Source organism: Ambystoma mexicanum, chromosome 14 (genome assembly GCF_040938575.1).
Source record: "Ambystoma mexicanum isolate Mex_15411 chromosome 14, UKY_AmexF1_1, whole genome shotgun sequence".
Lineage (NCBI taxonomy): Eukaryota > Metazoa > Chordata > Amphibia > Caudata > Ambystomatidae > Ambystoma > Ambystoma mexicanum.
In genome coordinates, this window is record NC_090940.1 from 4,432,875 (window position 1) to 4,459,841 (window position 26,967).

At 46.3% G+C, this 26,967-nt stretch overlaps 1 protein-coding gene across 1 annotated transcript in view; it reads left to right on the plus strand.

Annotated features, from left to right (window-relative positions):
• The first annotated feature begins 6,985 nt into the window (after positions 1 to 6,985).
• Positions 6,986 to 26,967, plus strand: part of FSIP1 (fibrous sheath interacting protein 1) — an 855,458-nt gene continuing 835,476 nt past the window's right edge. The window contains exon 1 of the mRNA XM_069638397.1: positions 6,986 to 7,141. Within this exon, the coding sequence (XP_069494498.1) occupies positions 6,992 to 7,141 (150 nt within the window). The 5' untranslated portion in view covers positions 6,986 to 6,991. The remainder of the gene's footprint in view (positions 7,142 to 26,967) is intronic.

Genomic DNA, 26,967 nt, shown 5'->3' on the forward strand with positions numbered 1-26,967 from the left:
TCACCCAAGTCTAGATCATCCCTCAAGCTTCTGCGCAGTTTCAGAAAAACAGTTTCTAAGTATAGTATTTGATCACAGTTCACTATAGGTTCCCCTCAATCGGGCTCAAACCTTTTCGCCTTGGTGGGGTTCCCTTCCCCAAGCTTTCTTCACATTCCACACTATAGGTTCCGCCTCAGTCGTGCTCAACCCTCCTTTTGTGTTTTGATTTTGCTGTCGAAAACATTTTAAACTTGAGGATTTTTGCCCTCACCTCCATATGACCACTTCGACCCTCCTTTCTTTCTTTACTTCCACTTTACATATTTTCCTTCAGTTCCAATGTCTTTTTAAAATTTGACTTGTTACGTATGACTTGCTTTTCAAACGGGTCTCCCTCAGTCAGGCTCAGGCCTTCCTTTTACTTTCACACATGGTCCCCCTTGGTCGGACTCGGACCCTCTTGTTACTTTCAAACGTGGGTCTCCCTTGGTCGGGTTGGGACCCTCCCTTCGCTCTCTTGGCAGATTCAACAAAACAAAGTTCAACAAGTTTGAGCTTTTCACTTAACGCTCATTATCTTTCACTTCCTACTGCCTCTGCAGCTTTAAAACATGTCACAGAGACTTTCGATTGGGCAATCACAATTTGCCGGACCACTCTGCTACTTTGTAGTTCATGTTCTAAGTTGTCCTCAATGGATTCACTTTCTTTCGCAGCTTATTGGTGCTCGCGTAACCTTGTTCCCTCAGATAGTGTCACAAGCATTTCAATTAAGCACAGACCAGGCTATCTTTGCTTCCCTCGACTCCCTGGTCGTGTTAAGATGCTTTCTGTCTTTCACGTCGTTGATGTAGGAGTCAAGGTTGTTACCACTGCCACTTCTCAGCGCCTCCCCAACTCTGTTGTTCACCTGGGAGTGTGGCTGGTAAGATAGTAGCTCTCAGAAGACTTTCTCCCTTCCAGCTGGGCTGTCTTGTGCAATCCTCGGAGCCTTTCGGAAATTGTTTCTCACCCTTGAGAGGTGGGGGGGGGCGTTGGGTGGTGTTAGGGGGTCTCTGGTTTCCTGTGCCTTTGGATTAACCCCACGGTTTGTCGCCCTCCCTCGCTCGCGTGGTTCGCCCTCGAGGGGCTGCTACTTCTCGTGCACCTCCTTGCTCAGAGTTCCACCTTTTGACCATGTGGGGAGAGTTCATAGGTATTGGGTGTGCGTGATTAAAGTCAAGTGCCTGACCCTGCCTGATCTTGTTAGAGGGATATGGCCAGTGTATTTCATGGGTGGTAATACTTTCAGCCTTAGATCTCCTCTTCCTTGGCTCAGTATTTGTGTAGGACAGTGGGGGTGGGGGGATTTGGGAAGTTGGACTGGGTAGGGTCATTGGAAAGTGGGGAATATGCGCCTCGCCATCGGGTGTCCCTCCACCATTCCCTGAGGACCCCTCACCCAGGTGATCCTCCCACACTTGTCCACCCCCAGGGTCTGGATCCAAAGGCGAGGACTGTGCCCTGGCTACCTGAGCAAGGGATCCCTGGGGTCTGGGAAGTGAAACACGCTCTGGGTTTTCACAGCTGGAAGCCAGTGTAGCGGCTGCCTGATATAAGTGACGTGGTCCCGGCAAGCAAGATTACAAACAGCGCTGTTCTAGGTAACTTGTAACTTTTGAAATTTGGCTCAGGAGCTGCCTATGAGAAGGCAGTTGCAGTAATCCAGCTTTCAACCCATGATTGCCCGAGCTAGAAGCCAACAGTTGGTGTCAGAGAGGTACGGTCTGATATGTCTGAGTAATCTAAGACAATATGCACAAGAGGATCTAAACTGGTTGATATAAGGAGTCATAGAGCACTCCGAATCCAAAATGAATCCTAGCAGCTAAACCACGAATTTCCATTCTTCTCTTCATCTCCCTTTTATTTGCTTTCACTGCGCCTCCTCTAGTCATCGATCCGGGATGCAGCCTGGCATTGCGCTTCTCTTCCTCAGACATTTCAGCTGAGATACTGCTGTGGTACCATGAGGCCCTAATCTATATTGGACCACCCGTTCCATTACTGCATGCACACAATCGCCCCCTGTGAGTGGCAACCTTTCCTACTGTAACCATGATAGCCCTACTGAATTGCTAAACGACAGCATTACCTTTTGGATGATATAATGCTGATGTCATATGTTGAATTCCATTTTCCTCTAAAATTCCCTCAAAATTTCTTGCAATAATTTGGGGCCCATTGTTTGACATCAACTTCTTAGTAAAGCTTTCTCTCCAAAAACTGCCTCCAGGAATTGTATATTCATCTTGGTGCAAATGTCCTCAATATACAATCATGTGGCCATTTTAACATGTCGACCACTTACATTCAATGGACCGAAGATATCTACAGCCACCATGTCCGGCACTGTATCCGGAGCGGGCGCCACCTTGTCTGTAATATCTTACCATTCATTTTGCATCTCCCAGATTCTTTCATTCTTTTTCAATGTGTTTGCCCATACCTTCCCACCAATAATCCCCTCTAATAAGGGTTTTGGATTCCCTATCCCAAGATTACCCTCATTCCCTATGACCCTCTTTTTCCAAAGATTGATATCAATGGCTTATGATCTGTAACAATTGTAAACAGTCGTCCCCGCACAAACGATGGACATTTCTCAACACCCCACACACATGCCAGGGATTCCTTCTCCAATGAGGAATATCCACTCACAGCATCTCGCAACGTGTGAGAAGCAAAGGCCACCATATTGATTTCTTGGCCTGCCTTTTGCATCAGCATACACCCTATGCCACTGTCACTTGCATCAGCGCACACCCTATGCCACTGTCACTTGCATCAGCGCACACCCTATGCCACTGTCACTTGCATCAGCGTACACCCTATGCCACTGTCACTTGCATCAGCGTACACCCTATGCCGCTGTCACTTGCATCAGCGTACACGCTATGCCACTGTCACTTGCATCAGCGTACACGCTATGCCACTGTCACTTGCATCAGCATACACGCTATGCCGCTGTCACTTGCATCAGCGTACACCCTATGCCGCTGTCACTTGCATCAGCGTACTCCCTATGCCGCTGTCACTTGCATCAGCGTACACGCTATGCCACTGTCACTTGCATCAGCGTACACCCTATGCCGCTGTCACTTGCATCAGTGTACACCCTATGCCGCTATCACTTGCATCAGCGTACACCTCAGGTAACACCCTATGCCACTGTCACTTGCATCAGCGTACACCCTATGCCGCTGTCACTTGCATCAGTGTACACCCTATGCCGCTATCACTTGCATCAGCGTACACCTCAGGTAACACCCTATGCCACTGTCATTTGCATCAGCGTACTCCCTATGCCGCTGTCACTTGCATCAGCGTACTCCCTATGCCACTGTCACTTGCATCAGCGTACACCCTATGCCGCTGTCACTTGCATCAGCGTACTCCCTATGCCACTGTCACTTGCATCAGCGTACACCCTATGCCGCTGTCACTTGCATCAGCGTACACGCTATGCCACTGTCACTTGTATCAGCGTACACCCTATGCCGCTGTCACTTGCATCAGCGTACACCCTATGCCGCTGTCACTTGCATCAGCGTACACGCTATGCCGCTGTCACTTGCATCAGCGTACACGCTATGCCACTGTCACTTGCATCAGCATACACGCTATGCCGCTGTCACTTGCATCAGCGTACACCCTATGCCGCTGTCACTTGCATCAGCGTACTCCCTATGCCGCTGTCACTTGCATCAGCGTACACGCTATGCCACTGTCACTTGCATCAGCGTACACCCTATGCCGCTGTCACTTGCATCAGTGTACACCCTATGCCGCTATCACTTGCATCAGCGTACACCTCAGGTAACACCCTATGCCACTGTCACTTGCATCAGCGTACACCCTATGCCGCTGTCACTTGCATCAGTGTACACCCTATGCCGCTATCACTTGCATCAGCGTACACCTCAGGTAACACCCTATGCCACTGTCATTTGCATCAGCGTACTCCCTATGCCGCTGTCACTTGCATCAGCGTACTCCCTATGCCACTGTCACTTGCATCAGCGTACACCCTATGCCGCTGTCACTTGCATCAGCGTACTCCCTATGCCACTGTCACTTGCATCAGCGTACACCCTATGCCACTGTCACTTGCATCAGCGTACACGCTATGCCACTGTCACTTGTATCAGCGTACACCCTATGCCGCTGTCACTTGCATCAGCGTACACCCTATGCCGCTGTCACTTGCATCAGCGTACTCCCTATGCCGCTGTCACTTGCATCAGCGTACACCCTATGCCGCTGTCACTTGCATCAGCGTACACCCTATGCCGCTGTCACTTGCATCAGCGTACAACCTATGCCACTGTCACTTGCATCAGCGTACACCCTATGCCGCTGTCACTTGCATCAGCGTACACCCTATGCCACTGTCACTTGCATCAGCGTACACCCTATGCCACTGTCACTTGCATCAGCGTACACGCTATGCCACTGTCACTTGCATCAGCGTACACCCTATGCCACTGTCACTTGCATCAGCGTACACCCTATGCCGCTGTCATTTGCATCAGCGTACAAATAGATTTCCAACTATTCCCTGAAACCTTTCAACACCCGAGCTTCCATGAAATTCTGTTTGATACTTTTAAACTCCTCTTCACAACTCTCACCCCATAGAAACGTAATATTTGTTTGTCAAATTCCTCATCCTCTCTGTCCTTTCAGCTACATTTCTTATGAGATTTCCATAATATTCAGTCCTCTCTAAAACGAAATATACTTCATGCCCCAAATTGTTACCTTGTTTTTTATGTAATTTGTCGTAATTTTTTAAACCGGACTCATTCAACATCCTAAATACTTCTTTCAATCTCTTGCCCTATTCCATTTGATCCTTTCCCCATATCAAAATGTCATCTTGATAGCACCCATCACCCTCCATTCCTCCTAAAATCCTATCCATGAACACACTCGAGGCTGATATGGGACCAAACAGCATTCTTTTGAATCGATAGAATCCGAAAGGCATAATACAATATGTTAGACCAACTGACTCAACATGCGATTTAATTTGGTGATATGCCAATTTTAGATCTAATATGGAGAACATCACCACTCCACCCACCTTGACAATCAACTCCTTTATCGTAGGCAGTGGGAACCGATCTTCTTTTGAGCGCTCTCAAGTCCACACACTCTCTCATAACACCATTACTCTTTGTCACCAGCTGGCGGAAGCCTATTCCTAGGCGGTCCCACATATTTTGTGCCCTGGAGTCACAGGTTCCCTGCTGGCGGAAGCCTATTCCTAGGCGGTCCCACATATTTTGTGCCCTGGAGTCACAGGTTCCCTGCCGACGGAAGCCTATTCCTAGGCGGTCCCACATATTTTGCCCATTTTGTGCCCTGGAGTCTTAGGTTCCCTCCTGGAAGACCGAGAACAGCCTGTCTTTGCCTACTCTTGCAGATCTCAGTCACACGTAGGGTGATCTTCTGTGCATATAAAAATAGTTCTACTCTAACCATCACACCTCCTACCAAATTAACCTTGAAATAAGTTGGGGTTTCTTTCTTGGCATTCACTTTTAATTCAAGTGCAAAAGAGGCAAACCTACTGTGTGCATGTGGCGGGTATTTGTGAATGGCATTGGTGCTGCGGTGGCCAACCTCACTTACGGCAGAAATAGTCATCTCTGCCTGTGTCTTCGATTGGCACTTGCTCACCATCTGTCTCACACCCATGCCTGCCCCTTGCAGACCACGCCTCAGTTTGTTTCACTTGCTCGTCTGTACATCAGTTTCTCACCTGTGATCTGTATGCAGGTCTCCTATCAACATTTCCACATGTAACACTGCCCTGTCCCTTTTGACTCCCATCAGAATGTCTTCCCACTGTTCCTTTACACACCAATCACCTGCCTTTTCTGTGCTAGTTCTGTCTCACATTTCCTATAGCCAGCTGTGTCTGTCACCTTTTGACCTAAGTCTTGCCACTGGGCCACTGGTGTATTATATCCCTGTGTGTTCCCTATTCCTTCTCACTCTCTTGTCTGTTCCCTTCGCTGCACGTCAAGACCTTTTTTGCTGGTTATTCCTACATCTATGACACCCCTCTCCTGTGTTTGGCCTCTTCTGTGTTGCATCCATTGCATATCCAGGCCTCTTCTCTCTTCAAGTACTTCCCTTGCTTAAATCTCCCTCTGCACCTTTGATTCCTACATTAGACCCATTTCATTTACTGTTTACTTTTCTTCTTTCTATTCGGTGGACCCCTACTCGTATACACCTCATCAGTGGGCCTGGTTGGTTGCAGCACCCATGTCTGCATTTCTAAGTACTTTTGTGTTGGGCGTGGTCTGTGCATAATATCCGTAACTACAGAAGGAAGGACCAATCAAAGCTGGACTGGGTCCGTAGCTAGGACTGGACGGATCTTCCATGCTGTGGAACTACGTCTTTCAAGTTAAAACTGGCATTTGGCCGGCCATAATAAACATCTGTGTAGAAAATGGGCCTTGACATTTGAAACGTAGCTTCTGGCAACTTCTTTAGAATGGCACATTCCTGCCGTTCTATTTTATGGGGGGTAAGCCTCTTAGTCTAGCGCCAAAAGAATATAAAGGAGCAAACGCAATATGCACGCGAGGCAAGGAATGCGCCCTTCTGGATGCACTGGGCGGAAAGGGCGCCCGAATCCTGGGTGAACCTTGGAACCTTGCCCATCCATATCTTGATCATAAAAGGGTGGGCACGTTGGTTGGCGAGAAGAGCCATTGACTTTCATAAGGACCTTAGGAGTTCATCTCGGCTGCTCCAGGAAGCCCCACCTTGAGTCCTCACCCAACATATTCCGCACACCTCTGCATGAGCACGCCACAGTGTGATGCCCTCGCCTAAGGGTCTAACTGTCATGATCAGCACATGCTTTTGCTTTGTGAGACCTCTTCTCTTCTCCTGCTGCCTATCATGATCCTTGCCTTTTTTCTTATATGCTAGACTCGGAGCAATGGATATTGTGAGGGGGGGCCTAGAGGAGATTTCCAGGCCTGCATCCACATCTAGATCTCGTCCTGGGAGCCGCGCTTCAAGTGCCTCTACGCCCGAGAAGCTAAAGTTGAATATGATTGGAGGGTCTCTGGAAGTGCTGCCTCCGGAGGTAGGTCTCTCAAAGGTGCCAATGTTGCAATAATGCATTGCTCAGCAGAAACCCCCTTCGCAGTTACTTAAGCTAAAAGAGCGTCCCGTGTACCTCCCCTGTCTCGTCAGAGGTGGCACGCACTGTGGTCAGACAGAGATAATTCTTTAAAGTTTTGGATGGTAGGTTGCTTCCGCAAACTACTGCTGAAAAGCTTATAGTAAAGAGATATATATATATATTTAAAAAACTAGCATTGTAGGAAATGGAGATATAGAGTCTTAACTGAGCAAACAATCGCACATGCATACTATCCAGTCCTCTATTTCTCTTTTGTGTGTATTGTGATTAGAGTTTACTGTTTTCTGTGTTTGGTTTTTAAAATTCTGCTGGTGTATTTCCATTGTTTTTAAGAATCGGTGTTTTCCCATTTTGTACTACAAGGAAATTGTTCACAGCTGTGTTCTCCTTAGGAGCCTCTCGCAAGACTGTGAAGGGTGCAGTGAGCTAAAACGTGGCTGCAGACCGTCCTGAGTGAAGACATTCCATAGCACAAGTTATTTGAACCCTTTTCGTTCTCAGGAGAGGGGCTCCCACACACTTAAATTTGTAAAACTTGGGGTTTCACATGGGCTAATCCAGATGTGGAGCCCTTCCTCACTGTGCCTTGAAGAGGCTCAGCTTCACCTCACTGCGGAGGTCCAACAAGGCTGAAACACGTGTGCGGGGTTGCTGATTGTGCTCTTGTTCAGAGGAGATGGTGGACTGCCTTTGTGGGTCGGACTAGACGGATATGGAAAAGGATATTTCTCCTCTGCGAAGGGTGCAGTGAGCTAAAACGTGGCTGTAGGCCCTCCAGAGTGGAAGATATTCCATAGAGGAGGTTATTTGAAGCATGTTTGTTCTCAGTAGAGGGGCTCTCACACACTTGTTAAATCTCTCTGAACACTGGTTTGTCCCCGGTCTGCCAGGGTTTGTAAAGCGACTGGAGGGGACCATAACCCTAAGGCTGGTTATGGGCTGGGGATTTTGGGGAACCTCTTTATTCCTCATTGGGCGCGCTTCATGGAGCGGGTAGTGGCCCCTGGCTCACTTCCAAGCCTCCAATAAGGAACTTCGTCACAGTACCCAGAAGTGGGGCACGGAAGCTGCCACCTGAGTGCTTTTACTTTGACCCAGCATTGGCTGTTCCCAGGTTTACAGACTCCACCTACCTGTAGGTCTTCTAGCCTGGTAAAAGGCGCAAAGAGGGATGATGGTACATGCAACCCTCTACATGTGTTCTGCAGATGAACAATGTATGGCAAGTCAGTAATCACAAGCACTGGTGAAATAGTTCCATGAAGCATTATTTATAATTGACCTTTTCAGGCCATAACTGATTTACCGCTCCTGTCTAAGTTAATCTATCTGGTCATGTCTCAAATGGTACAAGTGTTCTCTGTCCCTTTCCTGGTCCAGCTGAGTAGCTGTGTGCAACACTCCCTACTGTCAGCTCAAGGCAGCACATCAGACCCATGATAAGTTAGTGGTCTCTACTTTCTCTCTTCCCTGATCTTGTTTAGGGGATCAGCTTCTATGATGCTTGCAGCACCATGGGCTCCCTTTTGGAGGAGTAACTAGGCTGGAGCTTCTAGATCCTGTGTTAACAGACCAAGCATTGCAGAGGTCCGTTCTATCCTAGTGGCAGTTGTACTGTGATGGGCTGACTCCAGTCTTGTCTTCGTGAACAAGAACAATTTCTTACAGGTAGACCATTATTCATAAACAATATGAAAAAATTAGATTGTGAAACTTTGACGTCCCCTGCACACTATCAAGCAGTTAACAGCCACATTTTAGGAAAGCTGTTAATACTTGGATTAGTATTAAGAGTAAATGAGTGATTTATTTCCTGAAAGGATTCATAGACGGCAATTGAGTACTATACAATTCTTTGATTTAATGTAACAAAATACAAGATTTTACCAAATTAAGAAGTCCATAGTTCATTGAAATACAATCTCGAAATCTATGGCAACACATTTCGGGACCAAATCCCTTCATCGGGAGTGTGATTTTCAAAATCTGTTGGCAGGAAAAAATGTTTTTTATAGTATTGTAAGAAGAAAGTGCAAACAAAATTCTATAATACTTCACCTGTGTGCAATGGTAAGTTAATTTACCTTAAAGGAAATGTTTATATGATCTGAACAAGAAAGAGAAACAGGAGCCAATTCTGTTGCCTTTACTCTTCGATTAATAGGACTTCAAGTTCATCTTCCAGGTGAACAAAAAATTGTATTTCAACAAAAATGTGTATTCCAACAACAAAAATGTGTTTTTCAACAATCCTAACTTAAAATTAGCTGCAAAAAAAGCCCAAGACAGGGATACCACTTTAACGGCTTACTTCAAGTTGCACGAAGAGAATCATGCTGCACGTGAATTATATTACTCTAACATCCCTCAAAATTATGTATTGGAGTCCAAAATCTGTAAGTGGAATCCAAGACAATGAGGAGCAGATGCAACAATTGGCTGTATGTACTATGTTGAACCTTCAACGGATTCTGAGAGATTTCATTTGAGGTTACTACGCCTCCACGTAAAAGGAGCAAGATCTTTCACAAACCTTTTTTTTTTCTATTAACATAAATTACGTGAAAGTACACCACTTAATATATTTACACTCTGAAAATGTCTTCCTATACGCACATTAGCCCGTGTATTCAGGCTTTTCCACTAGTCCAAGTATAATCACATTTCCTAAAATGTGGCTGTTGTGAAAAACAAGAGAGTGTCTCACCCGTTAGTCCCCAGAGTGCTCTTTGTCAGGTGGCCAGGTCACGACCATCGCCTTTGGATCCAGACCCTGGTGGTGGACCAGTGCGGGTGGATCACCTGGGTGAGGGGTCTTCAGGGATTGGGATGAGACAGCTGATGGTGAGACACAGTATTCCCCCTCCCCATTTTGTTTATCTAACCCATTCTATTTCGGAAGAGGTTGACTGTGAGTAACAACATTAACTTTCACACATGGTACTGGACATGTCCCGCTAATCTGCTCAGGCAAGGTCAGGCACTTGATTCTAAGTGTATACACCTGATACCAATTAGCTCTCCTCACACGAATAAAAGGCAGAACCTAGAGACACACTCTAAGTAAGGCAGAACACGGGTACGAGCAGAACCTCTTGGGTGAAGGCAAACCTACTGGAGCAGAACGACGGACCAGGAGACAAGAGCAGCAGGTCGAAATCCCCAAGAATTCCCTGCTGGAGGTCGTTGCCTCCGACAGCCCATGAAAGACACGTGGAGAAGGCCAGAACGCAGATCAGAAGGCTACATTGTGTTTCAAGGACACCAGCGAACCTCCCAGGTGAACAGCAAAGTTGGCCAGGTGAGGGCAAGCCTGTGATACTAACTTTGACTTGTGAATTGGAAATCGTAAAACAACCAGGAAAGAAGTACATACAATCGGTGAGTTGGCAAGTGACCTGAGAGACTGGTGTGTTTGAAGTAGCAACATTATATTGCAAGTGAAGTCTGCACACGTGTGTTGAGAGAGGCGAAGAAAGGCAGACCCGTGAATTAACTTTGAAGTAAGCACAGCTGTGAAATCAGCGATACCAAGTAACTGAGTGGTCTGGCAAAAGGAAGTAGCCCACTTGAAGGTCTCTGTGAAAGGTACATTGTTTGAAGCGATAAAGCGAATGAACATTAAAAATGAAGAAAGCAAAATTAACTCCTAGAGAAAGGGAGGGTGAAAGTAAAACCATGAACTTTGTGTCAAAATGGTCCGGCGGTTGTCTGTAAAGAAAGCCACACACATTCGAAAGTCTTCAACATCCGACAGTGATCTGAGCCTGACAGAGGGAGACCTGAAGTGTAATAAGCTTGGGGAAGGGAGCCCCCTTGCAAGTTTTGTTGAACTTTGTTGTGAAAGGTCAGAGCCCGACAGAGGGAGACCTACGTGAACATTTGTTGAAACATTATTTGGAAGTCAGGAAAAGAGACTTTAACGTGGGAGGCCAAGTGGATCTCGATCCACGTTATTGAACTGTTTATTGTGTTAAAAACCGAACCAGTGTGTGTCATCCTGCCTACAGGTACAGCTTTACTCCGTGAGGTCTAATGTGGGGAGGAGAACTGGTTCAACTACATTTATTCTTTTGAAAACTGAGTTTTCCTTTACATACATTTCTCCTTTATACACTTTTTGTACCAGAGGCCATTTTGATTTGACAGACTCCACTAGGACTGTTTTGTTTATCAAATGATGGTCGAGACAACCCCCATCTTAGTTAGGGCAAAGTAGGAGTTTTTCCAGCCCCAAACAACTTCAATAAGGGTTTTACAAACTGTACCAATTTTGTCAGTTTCAGACTTGTGATACCATGCCTCCCCTACATAGTTAACCACTTGATAGTGTGCAGGGTATGACGGTATCCTTATTGTTGGATGTTCTTTATGTTCTCCACTCGTGCCTTCACCAGGATCTCCACCGTCCTACAGGTTGGACTGGCCATTACTGCCCATTGGGTCATGCAATCCCAGAGCCTCCTCTTTGTGCTCCTGTGACTAACAGAGATGTTTGTTGACAGCTGCAGGCTGTGTATCCTGTATCTCTCTTTTCTCTGCTTTGTTCAAGTCCTGTATCCTCTTCTGACTCTCACACAACAGGGGGTCTTGAATCTACTAGCTGCTCTGAACCCCTTGGGCAAATTCATCTCACTCTCAGGATGAACAGCCACTCGCTGCATGAGGCTCCACAAGAGGGGGACATCCCCCATGTCCCCTCTTGTAGAGTTCACTCTCCTACGTAAATGATTTAAGGTGCAGGCCCCAGCTTTCTGTCCCCGATTAGCTTTCTCCCACCTCCAACCTGAAATTTCTAGCTTCTCTGGGTGTGTCCCGGTTACCCCTTTTGGTAGAGCCTTGGGGACCTGCTAGCTGCATCCCTTGTCCACAACCCTTTCGATCTTTATAGAAGTTGCAGGGCGCTGCATCCCAAGTGTTTGGCTGCTGTTTTGGGCAGACTATTCTTGCAGTGGTACCGTCAACAACCTCATAAAAATATTGTAGCCTTCCTGGTCTTGCCGAATGCAGCTCAAAGATCCCATGCACAGATCCCATGCACACAGCCCCTGCACCATGCCTAGCATCATGGACAGTAAAACCTACGCACCTTATATATAAATCCAGGTCACATGTGATCTACACAATGGTTCACATTGCAGTCTTTTTCACTGAGTAATCTGGGAACCCGGACTTCATTTCCCAGCATTCAACAGGTCTCCATTCATTCTTTGCCTGAGTAGTCTGGAAAATTGAACTCCGCAGCATGGGATGGTTCTCGTTTCAAGCTGTATCAGCAGTCCCTGTGATCCTTGACTTCAATTCCTAGCATGCGTAGGTTCTTAGTTCAGTCTCTTTCTGTCAGGCGCCTGGCAACTTTGACTTCAATACCCAGCAAGCAGTAGTTCTTTATTCATCCTCCTTCTCAGAGGTGTCTGGAATCTTAGACTTTCCAGCACAGCAAGCAATGATTTTCATTTAGTTCCTTTTATCAAATATATCTGAGTTTTAAACTTCACTTCCCAGCATGTAATTGCTCTCAGCTGAGGCATGCAACTACACACAATGTCTCTAGGTTCCGGGACTTCGACTCACAGCATACAATCATTCTCCTTTCAAGGATTGTATCAGTTGCCTCTGGGAGCTTCAACTTAAAATTCCAGTATGTAATGATTCTCCTCTCCGTCATTTGGAATTTATGATGAAAGCTGTGTCATGCCGCCGACCCAAGAATAAGAAGGAGCCCGGACTCGGAAAGCTGGCTTGCCCATAACTCTCAGGCCATTACCATGAGTGACCCGCAGGCAGACGGGATTGGGATTCAGAGTCCTGCTCCCGGTTCATAGCCCCCCTGATTGGTTTACTGCCCACAGTAAGGGTTCTTTTTTAGCCTCCATGAGTTCAGTTCCCTAGTACTGCACGAAGATCGACGCAACAGCCCTTAAACCTCATGTGCAGGACAAGAACCAGATTTGTGCTAATACGTGCATCGATAGAACAAAAAACAGCGCTCTGGAAATAAGTGCAAGATCAGACAGATTGGCATATTTCACTGCTACAGATCCTGGTCTCGTATGATGTCATCTGCCTGAGTAGAGATCAGCACTTCCCCCATTAGAGTGGCAATGCCAGGAGTCATCGCCCTTGATGGATTCCAGGTGCTACTAGATGTAAGCTACGGAGAGAAGGCTTGACGTTGCCTGATCCTAAAATGGCCACTGCATCTCGCTGGTAGCCTTGGCAGTGCACATAGAGCCAGCAGATGATCATAGCTATTTAACTATCTTTGCAAAACAACCATATAAGCTAATAGGAAGGTTAACCGGGCCTAACCAATGCCAAGCCTTGTTGGAAAAACACAGCTACACAGACACCTATAAAAAGTGTACCCATGCCAGAGCAAGCGTGGCTATTGCCTTCACCAGTAGAGGAGAAAAGAAGAGAAGAGGACACCATAAACAGAGGGCTGGACATCACAGGTTATACCTATAATAGCTGAAAGACCTAATAGAACTGAACAGTCTAAGAGGGCTCACAAGACTCTGAACACTGAGAAAGCAGAAGACTGTAGAGCCCAGAGAGAATTGGCGACCTGGCAGTCTACCATTGCCCCGACCGGAGGATAAGACTATCTGGGGCTAGCTGCGAGAGCGAGCAGGACGACGTAGGCCTACGTGCATAGTGGGCAGGGTACTATCTGACTCACTAGGAGATTTACTGCTGAATTACCACCAAAATCATTTGCTGTTACCGCTACTTGGTCCCATGGGCTTACCAGGGTAGTATGAGTGGTGGTAGTGCGGTATAATTCCCCTTTTCTGGAGTTCATAGGACTACAGGGGGATTTTGGCAGACTAGTCGCAAGCAGTAAATCCGCTGTGATTAAGCCACAGATTTTTGGAGGAAAAGTGGAGGATTTGCTGGATGTTTATTCTCCACTTTTCCTCAAATTCAGAATTTGGTGGTGCCATAAACAATTACCGCTGCTTTTTTACAGCACTGCAAAACTCTTAATGAGGCTCTACATCTCTCAGCTGTGTGCCTGACACTATATCCACTGGTGCATAGTGAACTGAGCACTATATCTCTGGAAGTGAGCTGGGCCCCAAATCCCAGAGTCTGTCAAGAGATGTACACCGTGCTATAAAAAAGGATCGGAAATGAAACGAGGAGCCAGAGACGTAGCTTATCCCTCTTATGCAGGAAACCCACCCAGAGACATTATAGTTTGTCCATTTTGTGTACCCTTGATTTATGTTGTCGAGAGATCCAGAGGAACATTCTCTTGAGTACTGAGTACTTTAGATTCTTTTGAATATTTACATCTGTGGCCTGGGGAACCCCAGAAACAGTCTAATTTTCTTGCGCTCACTTAGCCTGCATTACCTTCATGTCCAGGCTCTTGAGGCACACCCAGAACTGCTAGCCTGTATTCTAAAACCTACAGTCTTCGCTTTCGGATTATTTTTCCAGCTGTTGGTTAGAGCCTTGTTAAGCTTTGCTGTTTGGAAGATAGCAGATTTCTGGGTGCAGTTCAGCGTTTCGGGCTTGCATCTGTAGTCCGCTCTGGGTGCTAGATGCCATAGCTGTACGGCCTTTCTGGCTAAGCAAAATAAGAATGTCTTATTTAAGTTGTGTCTCAAATGCCTAAGCAAGACTATTGGATAGTAAGATCCCCACGAGCGCTGCATCTACTGGCTGCACCTCTGTGAGAAGGCTGCTCCTGGCCTGACCGCACTAACCCAGATGTGAGGAGGCTGAGAGAGCTTCTAAAGACATGAAGAAGCACAGAAGTGGTAAAGTGGAGAAAAAGATGCAGGCCGGGACACACAAACCAAGGGCTGAAAACGCTTTTGCTCGGTAGGTGTCTGGTGCCCCTAAACCAGCTTCAGAAACTTCAACAGGTTCAAATAAGGTGACTGCTGCCTGTGATAAATCTGTAGGTGTCTCCCTGGCTAGTCCCAGGGATCTGTCATCCAGGTGGCCAGGATGAGAGATAGGTGGGCATACCCTCTTTTTTTGTATGGGGGCTTGACTCGAGAGGGTGAAAGTACAGTAGAACAGAAATTGAGTCAAAAGCTACCCTAACCAGAGGCGTGACATAGGGTCACCGAGTTTGCAGTGGAGCTAGAAGGCTGCTAGCTCAATACACAAAAACACCTGGAGAGGTGAAGGTAACAAAAACAGGGTTTTTATTTTACACTAACAAAAAAACAAAAACAATTTTTACAACCTGCGCCGTGGCGCTGAAGGTATGCATAATGAGCACATTAGAGTATGCATATTTGTAGGTTAGTAAGCAGGGTGAAAAACAGAGTTTTCTACATGTGTTGTTTTAAATGGTAAAAACATTTAGCATTGTCGACACATTATTTTGTGTTTCTGGTTCGGTGTAAGTAACTGGTGACTGTGGCTGAAGAGATGGAACAGCGTTAATGCACCAGGTACCGAACGGTCTTCAGGACAGTTTGAACGAGTCAGATGAGTAGTGGGGTCCGTCAGCCTGTAGGATGACAGGGGACTGGTTAGTTCAGTGGAAGTGGTGTCTAATGAAAATTAAAAAATGCAAAAAAGGGGGACCTACCACGTTCAAGTGTAGTAGCGCCTTGGTCAAGTTCTTTTTAGTCCAGGGAGTTGGACTGGAAGGCTGTCTGCAAAAAGTCAGAAGCCTGGAGCTGAGTGAGTAAAGGATTTAGTCTTTAATATCTTGATATAGTCTGTACTGTGACGTCGTGATCGGACAACAGTACTGTGATGAGGCGAACCACTGCTGAAGTGAAAAAGTGACTATCCGTTTGAAAACCAGGGACTGCTGACCGGGGGGTGCTTGGCAGAGTAAGTGGTAAAAACTCACAACTAAAAGCTACGCGGAATGCATAGGTATTTTAACATGTGGGCACCCCAGTGAAAAGTGGCGGGATGCACAGGAATCGTGTTGGCAGCGCATTGAAAATGATTATAATTGACTAGATGGCACCTAGCCTCACAGAATGGTACAGGTACTCGAATACAGAAATAAACAATGAATTGGGAACACAGTCGGCAGTGATTTCAAAAAAGCCGTGCATGTGATGGAAAACGGCCGTGGTGCTATAAATCACTCGGTGGTCATGATCTTAAGTCCTACAGCTACAAAAGAGAGCTGGGTCCCTGATAAGGAGAGGATCGAGTGGTGTACCTGAGTCCCAGGATGCGATGCTGCGTGAAACGGCGGAAGGCTCTTCCTTAGAATGAGCTTTGTCACTGTTAGGGGCTGCTGCGCATGTGTGGTAGATAAGTGCTTAGCTTTGCTAGCATTGCGCGCATGTTGGGAAACTGCATGTCAGAAAAGGGGGCAGTGTCTGTACTCGAGGTAGTCGGGTCACGTATTCGGAGGAAAACCTGATCACGCAATGCTGCTGGAAAAGGGAGCAGTCTCTGAGTTAAACATTACGAGTTGCTTGGTTTAATTTGCAATAATTCATATGCAAATAAACGGTAATAGTTACATAAATCACGGAAAAAGGATTCTATTTTGGGCACAGTGGTACATCGTTGAAAAGGAAATGTGCAATGAAACTAAAAACATCATGGAAACACTTATAGTTTGTGTTGCTGATTTAGTGCTAAGTACCAAATCGGTTCTAGTTACATGACTCATAGGAAAACAGAAAAACAGAACTAAGGGACAACATACAGTTTTTAACATAGTGGTACATCGTTAAAAGTCGAAAGCCATCCAAAACAAAGGTATTGCACCCCCTGTGTAGTGGGTGGACATACTTCTTGAAAATAATAACATTGCACAGGACGGAGAGATCTAGGCTAGGATGTTAAAAGAACAAGGGAGGGTGGGCCATCTCTTAGACAGGCTTATTCTGCTGGGGACACAGGAGGTGTGCCCTCAGGTTGACAGAGCATTATTTGTTGAAGAAAAGATTCCATTCAATTGAGACGTTGAGGCCTTGTCTCACAGAGTCTAGGCGGTAGATCCATTTTTGTTCGAGCTTACGTAGGTCTAGGTCTCTGTCGCCTCTGCGAAAAGGATTGCTTACTGTTTGTAATATAGCCCAGATGTCTTTATGGGTGTGATTCTTGGCTTTAAAATGTGCCACCAGTGGTTTGTCTTCAACTTGGTTCCTCACGCAGGATCGGTGTTCGCAAATGCGTTGCCTTATTTCTCGTTTGGACTTGCCCACATAGATGAGATCACAGGGGCATTTGATTATATAGACTGACCATTTGGTTCTACAGTTTGTGAAGGAATTGAGAGTCCATGGATTTCCTTTAAGTTCAATGATTTTTAAATTAGCTGTCAGGGGACAGACCGAACAGGAACCGCATTTGAAATGTCCTTTGACTGCGGGGAGTTGCCATAGCGTGGTTTGTTGGTGGCTTGATGTGTCAAGTTCTGTGTATCTGTGCACAAGATGGTCTTTCAAGTTTCGGCTGCGTTTGAACGCGAAACAGGGTTTCTCTGGATTGAAGGTGTCAGTTTGGAGTTTGTCCCAGTTTTTTAGGATCGCTTTTCTGATGGAATTACTCATTGGAGTAAAAGTGGTTACACACGTCATCTTAGTTGTTGATTGATCTTTTTACATGGTGTTAGGCATGATTCTCGATTGGTGTTTTTTACTCGCTTGCGGGCTTGGCGGATTATGTGTTTAGGGTAACCTCTTTCTTTTGGCCGAATGGCTAGTTCCTTGCTTTTAGACTCATAATCGCATAGTGTTGAGCAATTGCGTCTTATCCTGAGGAATTGGCCGTAGGGCAGGTTTGTCTTCAGTCCCGAGGGGTGAAAGCTTGAGTATTCTAGAAGGGTGTTTTTTTTGAGGTTTTAGAGGGTAGTACCTAAAAGAGTTATCCACATTTTTGCAGATTTGCAGATCCAGGAAAGGAATTTGGCTCTTGCTGTAGTCAATAGTAAAATTGATGCAGTTGTTTTGTGAATTGAGACATTGTAAAAAAGTGAGTAAATCCTTTCCAAATCATGAACACATTGTCTATGTATCTTAGCCAATTGCCAATCGATTGTTTAAAGGTTGACGTTGTTGTATATTGAGTCTTTTTCAAAAGTGTCCATGAATAGATTGGCCACGTCAGGGGCAAAGGTGGCCCCCTTGCTAGTTCTGTGGCATTGTTGGTAGAAGGTCCGTAGATAAAATAATTTTCCATTAGGGCTATTCTAGTGCATTCAAGGAGAAATTCAGTGGGTGGTTCTATCTTTGTTATTTTTTAGGAGGTAGGTTTTGAGGACTTGTAAACACTCCATCTGGGGAATGCTCGTGTAAAGGGATTCCGCCAGAGAGCACAGTACGAGCAACGCGAGTACAGCAGACAACACGACGAGACGACTACCACGTGGCAGTTCAAGAGACGAGAAAGGTGGCAGGAATCGAGAGGGTGGCAAGGAAAGAAATGACCTTGCCCTTTTCATCCCAAGCCAGCGCAACCTTCGTGGAGGAGAGCCTAAGACTGCAAACAATAACACAAGTGTCCTGCAGCAGATGTCAATGGTACACGGGGCAATCTTATGCCGAAAAGCAGGAGCGAGGGAAGCTCCGACGCCCGTGGTACCAGCCTTGACTCCGGAGAAGCCAAAAGCCGTGTGTAATCACAGTCAGTGAGTCGAGGGTAGAGCCGATAAATAAGAACCGAGCTGTGTTGAGTGAGAATAGCAAAATGGCAGGTTTCTGAACCAAAGCTGATTAACTTTGAAAGAACTGTAAAAGTGTGAAGGGGAGACCAGCTGCAGAGGGAAAGCGGCATGGCATGGGTACTAACGCAAGAGACTCTGGTCGAGCCCCATATGAGAGAAACTACAAGTACCAGAAGGCTGTAGGAGGCCTGGCGAAATAGGTCGAATTGGTCAGACAAAGGGTCAAGCAAATCCCTGTACAATCGAAAGACTTTGAGAAAGGGAAGTGAATCCCACAGTGCGAGAAAACATTGAGAAACTAAGGGAAAAGGAATACTGCAAAAGACAGAGGGGTCCGAGCCCCACCAAGGGAGATCCAGGAGTTAAGCTGTTACCCAAAGTTGATTGATAAAGGAACTGCGATCTATTTTGGAATACGATTGAGAAGGGTCAGCACCCAGAGGAGGGGGAACCAGGGGTGGACCCATCACCCAGCGAGCATTGGAAAAGTACTTTCATTTGTTAAAGGAACATTTGTTTTTGTGGTTTGAACACATCGGGTCCTCGAAGACAAGAGACTTTCAAGTGAAACGAGACTTGGCCATCAATGGCTCTGATAATTAAAAGCCCGAGAGGGTTTCCCGAGAGGGTGTCCCGAGAGGTTCCATTTGAATTATTGCCTCGTGCTGGAGAACCCGAGACTGTACTGTGCTCCAAGCCCCCAACTTACCCCGTGCTCAAAACGTGGGGAAGGGAGACCTAGGCTACCGCATCCTGATCTATTATTTGAGAAATATCCCACAATCTTTTTTTATTAGTTGTGAGGTTTGGCAATATGATTCTTGGTATAGGCCCTTTTATTTTGACACACCCCCCACTAGGACTGCCTTGTTTTTCATTTGGTGGTCGACGCTTGCCATCTTAGTTTTAGGTTTAGAATAGGTGTTTTTCCAACCTACATACAGCATACAGCATTCACTGTTCAATAAACACCCTTGAACTGTGATCACTTGTGTCTGTCTTACTTGTTGTCGCCATGAGTTCCTCACATACCCCACTTTCGTCTCTGGGATAGGTTTGGTGTCGACAAAGTAGTTGTCTGGTTAGTTAACATAAAGAGTCCATCAATAGTGGAGTTGATATTGATACTGGCAAGGTATGTGTTTCCGTTGTTGGTGTATCGATGCCAAAGTCCATTGTCTGTCATAGACCAGAGATTTCCACATGTCAATATCCCATTGGTGATTAAGACCCAAAAGAGTCCCGGTCCTGGCATACGCAGATGATGTTGCCCTCATTGCCAGGAGCCCTTGTTCTCTGCAGAAACCTTAAACCAGGGACGTGAAATATCTCTTTCTCTTGACACCAGGACGGCACGCGAGCATGCCTGACTTGTGAGAACTTCAATGAATGTCGAGATAAATGAAAGCAAGTACTTTTGAATACCGATCCGAATGAAAGCAAGCAGTTTTTTGGAATCATGAAATAAAGGAACTGTGTACTTTGAGAGAGCAAGCATTGGCAAGAGCCGTAAGAGTATGTGCAAGTGCAACACGTGAAAATGTTGAAGCATCAGGAGGATGTGAAATGAGAATAAATCGGGCGCCACTGTAGAGCTGAAACAGTGGCAGCATGCCCGTGAAGACGAAGCCAGTAAGGGGTGTTGGTTACATGACCTGTAATGGGTGGACTGTGTGGTCCGAAAACTGCGCCTAGACCGAGGACACCTACCTTTTGGAAAAGCCACGCAAAATACCTGAAAAGAAAGCTGTGATTGCATATAAGGGAAATCGTGTGTGAACTGAAATTAAGGAAATTAACTTTGTGAAATTGGTGGAAGGCAACCAAACCAGAAGAGCTAGGAAGTATTACAAAGAATCGTGCTTTTGGAAAAGTTGAAGCCCTTGCATGGGGAAGGGAACCCCTTTGCATTGTGAACTATCCTAAACCTCGGGAAAGGGAAACCCTTTACAGCCAAGAGCTGGAAGAAGCTCTGAACATTTATTTGAACACTTATTATTTTGATGCTGACATCCCTACACATTGTATACAAATAGATGTGAGGGCAAGTATAAGTTTGGGACACACAGACTTTTTCTTTGGACCTCCTGACATAGGCTATCCTTCGTTTCATTTAGATCGGGAAATCCCACCTTAGCATAGAACAAGCTAGGCCTTTTTCCACCCCTCTTTTTGGTTTAATAAAAGTTTATAGAGCAAACCGGAGTTGTCTGTGTCTACTTCATGATGCCTTCACAATACCCTGAATCTCCATTCCCAACACTTCAGTTTCATGTGTAACGAGACCTGCCGACAACTGTTACATCTACCGCCCTCACCTGTTCAGGAATACTTTTCTTTCCCGTAGGAACTCCCAATTCTCTGGCAAACCCTGAAGGCGAGTGTCCCCCAGATAGCACGATCCTCCCCTCAATGAGAGACAATAATGGACTCTCCCAAGATGGAAATAAGGCTAGGACAAAGTGCGGGTGAGCTTAAATGGGAGTTTATCAATCAGAATAGGGCATGCAAAGGACTCTGCAAACTCCGAGAGCGCTCTGTCTGACAATAGCAAAGACAGGCGTATATATTTACAAAAAACGTCATAAGAACCTACATACTATAAGGGGCACAAGTTCGTGGGGATTGGGTGGCGACGACTAACTATAGGTGCCGCTGTGATGTGGTTTACCGTGGTTGGTGCACGTCACTGGTTAGCCTCGTGGGCCGGGCCGGGCAGGTCAGCTGGGTTCATCCGGACGGTGTTGTTGTGCCAGCCGTGACCAGTGTCAGTGATGAACGTCTTTCCTGGCTTTCTGCCCTAAGGCCACGCACACCGCAGTCATTCAACATTGCAATATTATCTTCCCCGGTAAATCTTCCAATAGGTTATTCTACAGGTTAATGCAACACAGGAGGAATGCACCTAGAGTGGGGTCTTTTGGTGATACATCAATACATGGCTACCATCGTCCTGTTGACCGGGTATCATAGGTCGCGAGGTTGGGTCTCAGGGCGAGGGACGAGCTGTCCGAGTTATCATGTCTCGTTAGAAGTCATTATGAATGTGTTCCTGTAGTGTTGCTATAATATTGGGTGTCCTAATTTTACAGGGGCCATTAACCTAAGGTGAGCCTGTGGGTCGTGGAGCCTAAGGAAGGGCGCCTTCGGGCCTGTGTTTATGGCCGGGGGTTACTGCTGGGTTGTAAATAATTCAGGTGGCAGGCCGTGGCCTTGGGTGCTGCGGGGGGATGTGAATGTTTGAAGCGGCTCCAGCCGAATTGGGGGAGGTGGAGCAGAGCAGCACAGGCCTCTGCTTTTCCGTCTGGCAGGCTTCAATGGGGAGGAAGGGGGAATGGCCTTGGATATGTATTTTCCTCGTGTGTTGCAGATTTAAGTGGAAGAGGCATAAACATTCATATAATATACAATACTCATTGAGTCTTTTCAAAGTTTATGTTTTCAACATTGTTAGTGCCTTTTACATGGCCATTTCAGATGCGTTACCTATATGTTAAGTATTTAACAACCACGACATTTTGATACATTTCTATACATGCGCGGTAAGCGAGGTAGTAGTAAGGTTGGTGGAGCACGCAGGAACAACCGGTTAATAAGACTGATGGCAGTGACACATGGTGAGCTTGGACATACATACGATGCATTTTCGTGCACCATTTACATGAGCTCCCAATAGGGTTGTATTTGTCTTCCTTTGCACTCTAGCAGCATTAGTTCAGTTTATGGCATGGGACCTTGGGGTGCAGTCTTCTCGGCGAAACATATAACATGAAAACCCCGGGACACTTTTACCATTTACGCATAGCTATGGGGATGTGGGTACTTCAACCCGAATGCCATATAAGCACACATTCTGCCATCTTCATGGAGGTTACATGTTTTTAGTCAGAAAGGTCATGGAGAGAAGAGTTCCATCACAGGTAGTTTGCTCATTAGTATTTGGGGGCTCTGCTTTTTGTCAGGGGACCATTTTACAGTTCTTTTCCACCCCGGCCCTGCTGGCCGGGTCATGCTGGGAACAGTGATACACTGCGGAAGGTGAAATGTTAGTGTTTGCATCTAACACTAGCTCATGTCCGTCTGGTCGTGGGAACGGGCTCTCAGCGGATCTGCCAGGGAGCAGCGACCGCAGGGACAAGTGAGACTCTCCAAGGGTGGGGGCCGCGCTGCGGCGCACAGGGCTCATGCCATTTTGATGTCACAAGATGGTTTCCAGGGCCTAGCTTAATACAGCATGTTTGGTCAATGTCTTCAGCCAGTGGTCCACCCACCACCTGGGCCCTGGTGGCAAGGGGAACCCCCGACGAGCCATGGACTTCACAAGGGGGAGGAGCTGCAGGGGAGGGGGGTCTCTTGGACCAATCCTCCCATACAACCCCCAGTTCAGAAAATTCCCCATAGCCCCTGAATCAATCATACACAGACCTCCACACCGAAATTGTCCACCTCAAAACAAGGATACATTGAGGGTAATATGCGGAACTGCTGCTTGAATTGTGTTAGCGACCTGTTGCTCTACTCCCTGCGAGGGCTGACATCTTTTAGGAGTGCATGGTGTGAGGAACCTGAGGGCGTCATCACTTCCTTCTCCCCAACATCTTCCGCTCAGGTGGCCAGGGAAGGGCCATCGCTTTTGGATCCTGACCGTGGAGGTTGATATGCGAGAGAGGATCACCTGGGTGGAGGGACCTTGGGGAGTGGGGAGAGGATATCTTCAGGAGAGACATGGTATCCCCCTTTCCCATATAAGAATGAATCCTCCCCTCCCCCTGCTGTCGTAGGGTATTCCACACACACCCATTGTGCCACAATTGGATACCTTTAAGACTGGGACAATGGAAGAGGTAACTAGGGGTGATGCACACTTCTAGTCAATTTCACCACTTTTGTACTGAGACAAGTAAGAGGACTATGGAGGAAGGTCATTGCAAAGGTCAGGCACGTCCCATTAATAGGTGTAATTATGGTCAGGCAAAGGGCTTGCACCTGCAACCTATTGAGAGGTCACAGGTGTATAAATTGAGAGACTGACCTAGAGGAAGGGAGAACCTGCCTTGTGTGAAGGCCGCAGCTGCAAGGCGATGAGCAGGCTGGAGAGGGGCCAGTGGAGATGACACTGTGTACTGCAGAGGGGTGAGAGAGGCACTGCGACCCGTGCGGGCTGTGAGAATGTCAGATCCCCTGCAGTTCCCTATGCCGCCTGTCCCTAACTGGAGATGGGGAACACTGATGGCTCAGGGTTGCCACAGGCCGCTGCCGCGAGGTTCACAGTTGGCGAGCACCGGTTGCGTGACCTGTGATGGGTGGACCAGGTGATCTGACAACTGCGTCTAGACCGAGTAATCCCTACCTAGGAATGAACTATGAAAAGCCAAGATACAAAGACTGAGCGATATAAATGCTAAAGTGAGAGCAATCATCTGTTTGAGCAGTTGGAGTCTAAAGGATAAACTGGAAGTATCATTGAGAGCCAAGGGACTTGATCTTGGGGATAGGACCCGAAGATATCGTAGAACTGTGTATTGAAAGCCAAGAGACTTGATCTTGCGGAAGAGAACCCCAAGATATCCTGGAACTGTGTATTGGAAGTCAAGAGACTTGATCTTGGGGAAGGGACCCCAAGATATCCTGGTCCTGTATATTGAAAGCCAAGAGACTTGATCTTGGGGAAGAGAACCCGCAAGAGATCCTGGAACTGTGTATTACATTACAGCATTCCATTACAGTATTTGTAATGCGCACTATGGACCCTGAGGCATAAAGGCGCAGACAATTGAGACGGACGATAACATGCAACATATATCTCACATAGGGTCTGGGCTCAAGGGAGCTGATTACAGGGGGAATCTAAGCTAAAGTTAAGAGAACATAAGCGTTTTTTGAATTCTTTCTTAAAAACGGCCAGAGAGCTTTTGCACCATGGTGCAATCGGTAACTGGTTCCAGAGCTTTGGGGCCACTAAGTAGAAGTCGCCCTTCTCGGCTTTTGATGTTCAACTCGTGGGGAGGAACAAAAAACTCTGTCCAAGACCTCAGCGCCCTGCCATTGACTTTGTCAGTGATGGAGTCCTACAAGTATGCTGGCGTTAGGCCTACCCTACATTTGAATGTTATAACATTGTTGAAAAGCCAAGCGACTTAATATTGTGGAAGAGAACCCCAAGATATACTGGAACTGTGTATTGAAAGCCAAGAGACTTGATGTTGTGGAAGAGAACCCCAAGATATCCTGGAACTGTGTATTGGAAGTCAAGAGACTTGATCTTGGGGAAGAGAACCCCAAGATATCCTGGAACTCTGTTTTGGAAGTCAAGAGACTTGATGTTGTGGAAGAGAACCCCAAGATATCCTGGAACTGTGTATTGGAAGTCAAGAGACTTGATCTTGGGGAAGAGAACCCCAAGATATCCTGGAACTGTGTTTTGGAAGTCAAGAGACTTGATCTTGGGGAAGGGAACCCCCAAGACCTTTTTGGAACTATTTTCAACTTGGGGAAGTTGAAACCCGTCAGAGCTGGAGAAGCTCAGAACATTAGTGCAAACACTGTTTCTTTGGTTGCTGACATCCCTACACATTGTTTAGCTTTAGTTGTCGGGGAAATTACAGGATCTAGACACAGACAGACCTAGAAGTTGAAGTTACTGACTCGGACTATCCTTACTTTCTTTAGGTAGGAAAATACCACCTTGTTATAGGGCAAGTTAGGCCTTATTCCATCCTGACATATAAGTAAATTAAAGTGTGTCATTAAACATTGAATGTGTTGTCTATGTCTTGCTTCATGATGCCTTCACAAGGGGCAGTTACTCAAATAATGCCCACTAGAGCCACAATATAAATATACATACATTTTTCTCCTGTTTTCCTTTTACTCCTTGGTTAGTGGGCCCCGAGCCCTGGTCACTTCTCACACAAGTTTAGTCTCCTCATCACCTCTTGGTCCTTCTGTTCTCACCCAGGGTCTGATTTTCGAAATTCTTTGTCTATGGCTGATTCTCTTTTCTCCTAATCTACTATCCAACTGCAACACAAGTAATCAATCCCTCACAAGAATTCGGTCTACCCACCACCACAGCCAGCTCATCCTTTAACTCCTCTCTCAAGCCACGATAAGCTCCTAGAGGTGCCAGGGACTCTCTGGCCCGTTCTTTTGGCCCTACCTGACTGCCTTCATGACTTCATCTGGCATCCTTGGTAGAGGGCTCCCCTCTCTGCTTGGTGGCCATGTCATCACCGCAGCCTCAGCTGGGGGCAACATTATCTGGCTCCGGCCCCCTTGTCATGCTTCGGCCGTCACATGATCATCACATGACCGCATTTCATGAAGTGCCTGTCTCGACTGTGCGCTCCCAGAGGTGCCAGGTATTCCATCTGGCCTGTGCATTTTGCCCTACCTGACTGCCTTTCACTGCCGACGACACCCACATTTTCTTTTCCTTTTCTTTGTTTAATGACACTCTACACTCTACTGATTTGAACTTCGTTTCTGCAGTTCAAAACTGGATGTCTTGCATTTTATTTTTTTATTTTATATGGTTTATTACTACCCTTTAACATATGTTTTCAGGCATACCGTTATGACATCATGCAATTACATTTCTATCCAGAAAATTTACCACATTACTACTTATCAACTGCAATCTCTATTGTCTTTAGGCTTCCATTTTCACAGTTATTGAGTCACAAGTTTAAGATGTCTAAAAAAAATAAAGTTACGGCAAAGGTAATTTTCTTTCCGTTTCATTGAACATGACTTGCCACCCGTAATTAGCATTTAGCAATGGTCTTTTAAGAATAACTTCTCCAAGACAATTTGTTCTATCCGTATGTAAAGCTGTGCAGAGCAAAGTGAGATGTTTCAGGGACTCTCCATGTAGTCCACAAAATCTACAGTTCATTATCGTTGTTTTACTTTTCTGCCACAGACTTTCTCGCACTTGTGTCTTGAATAAGTTCAGTCAAAATTTAAAGTAAAGATCTCGACAACGTGAGTCTGGGAAAAGCTTCAAATAGTTTGGAATTTCGTTGAAAGCCCATTTTTCGCTACATCTTTCATTAGTTTGTGGCTCCTTCATTGATCTTCAGATGCAATCCAATCACATCTCCATAGACTTTCTGTTTTGGCCATGTTGATAGTAAGGCTGTTGGTT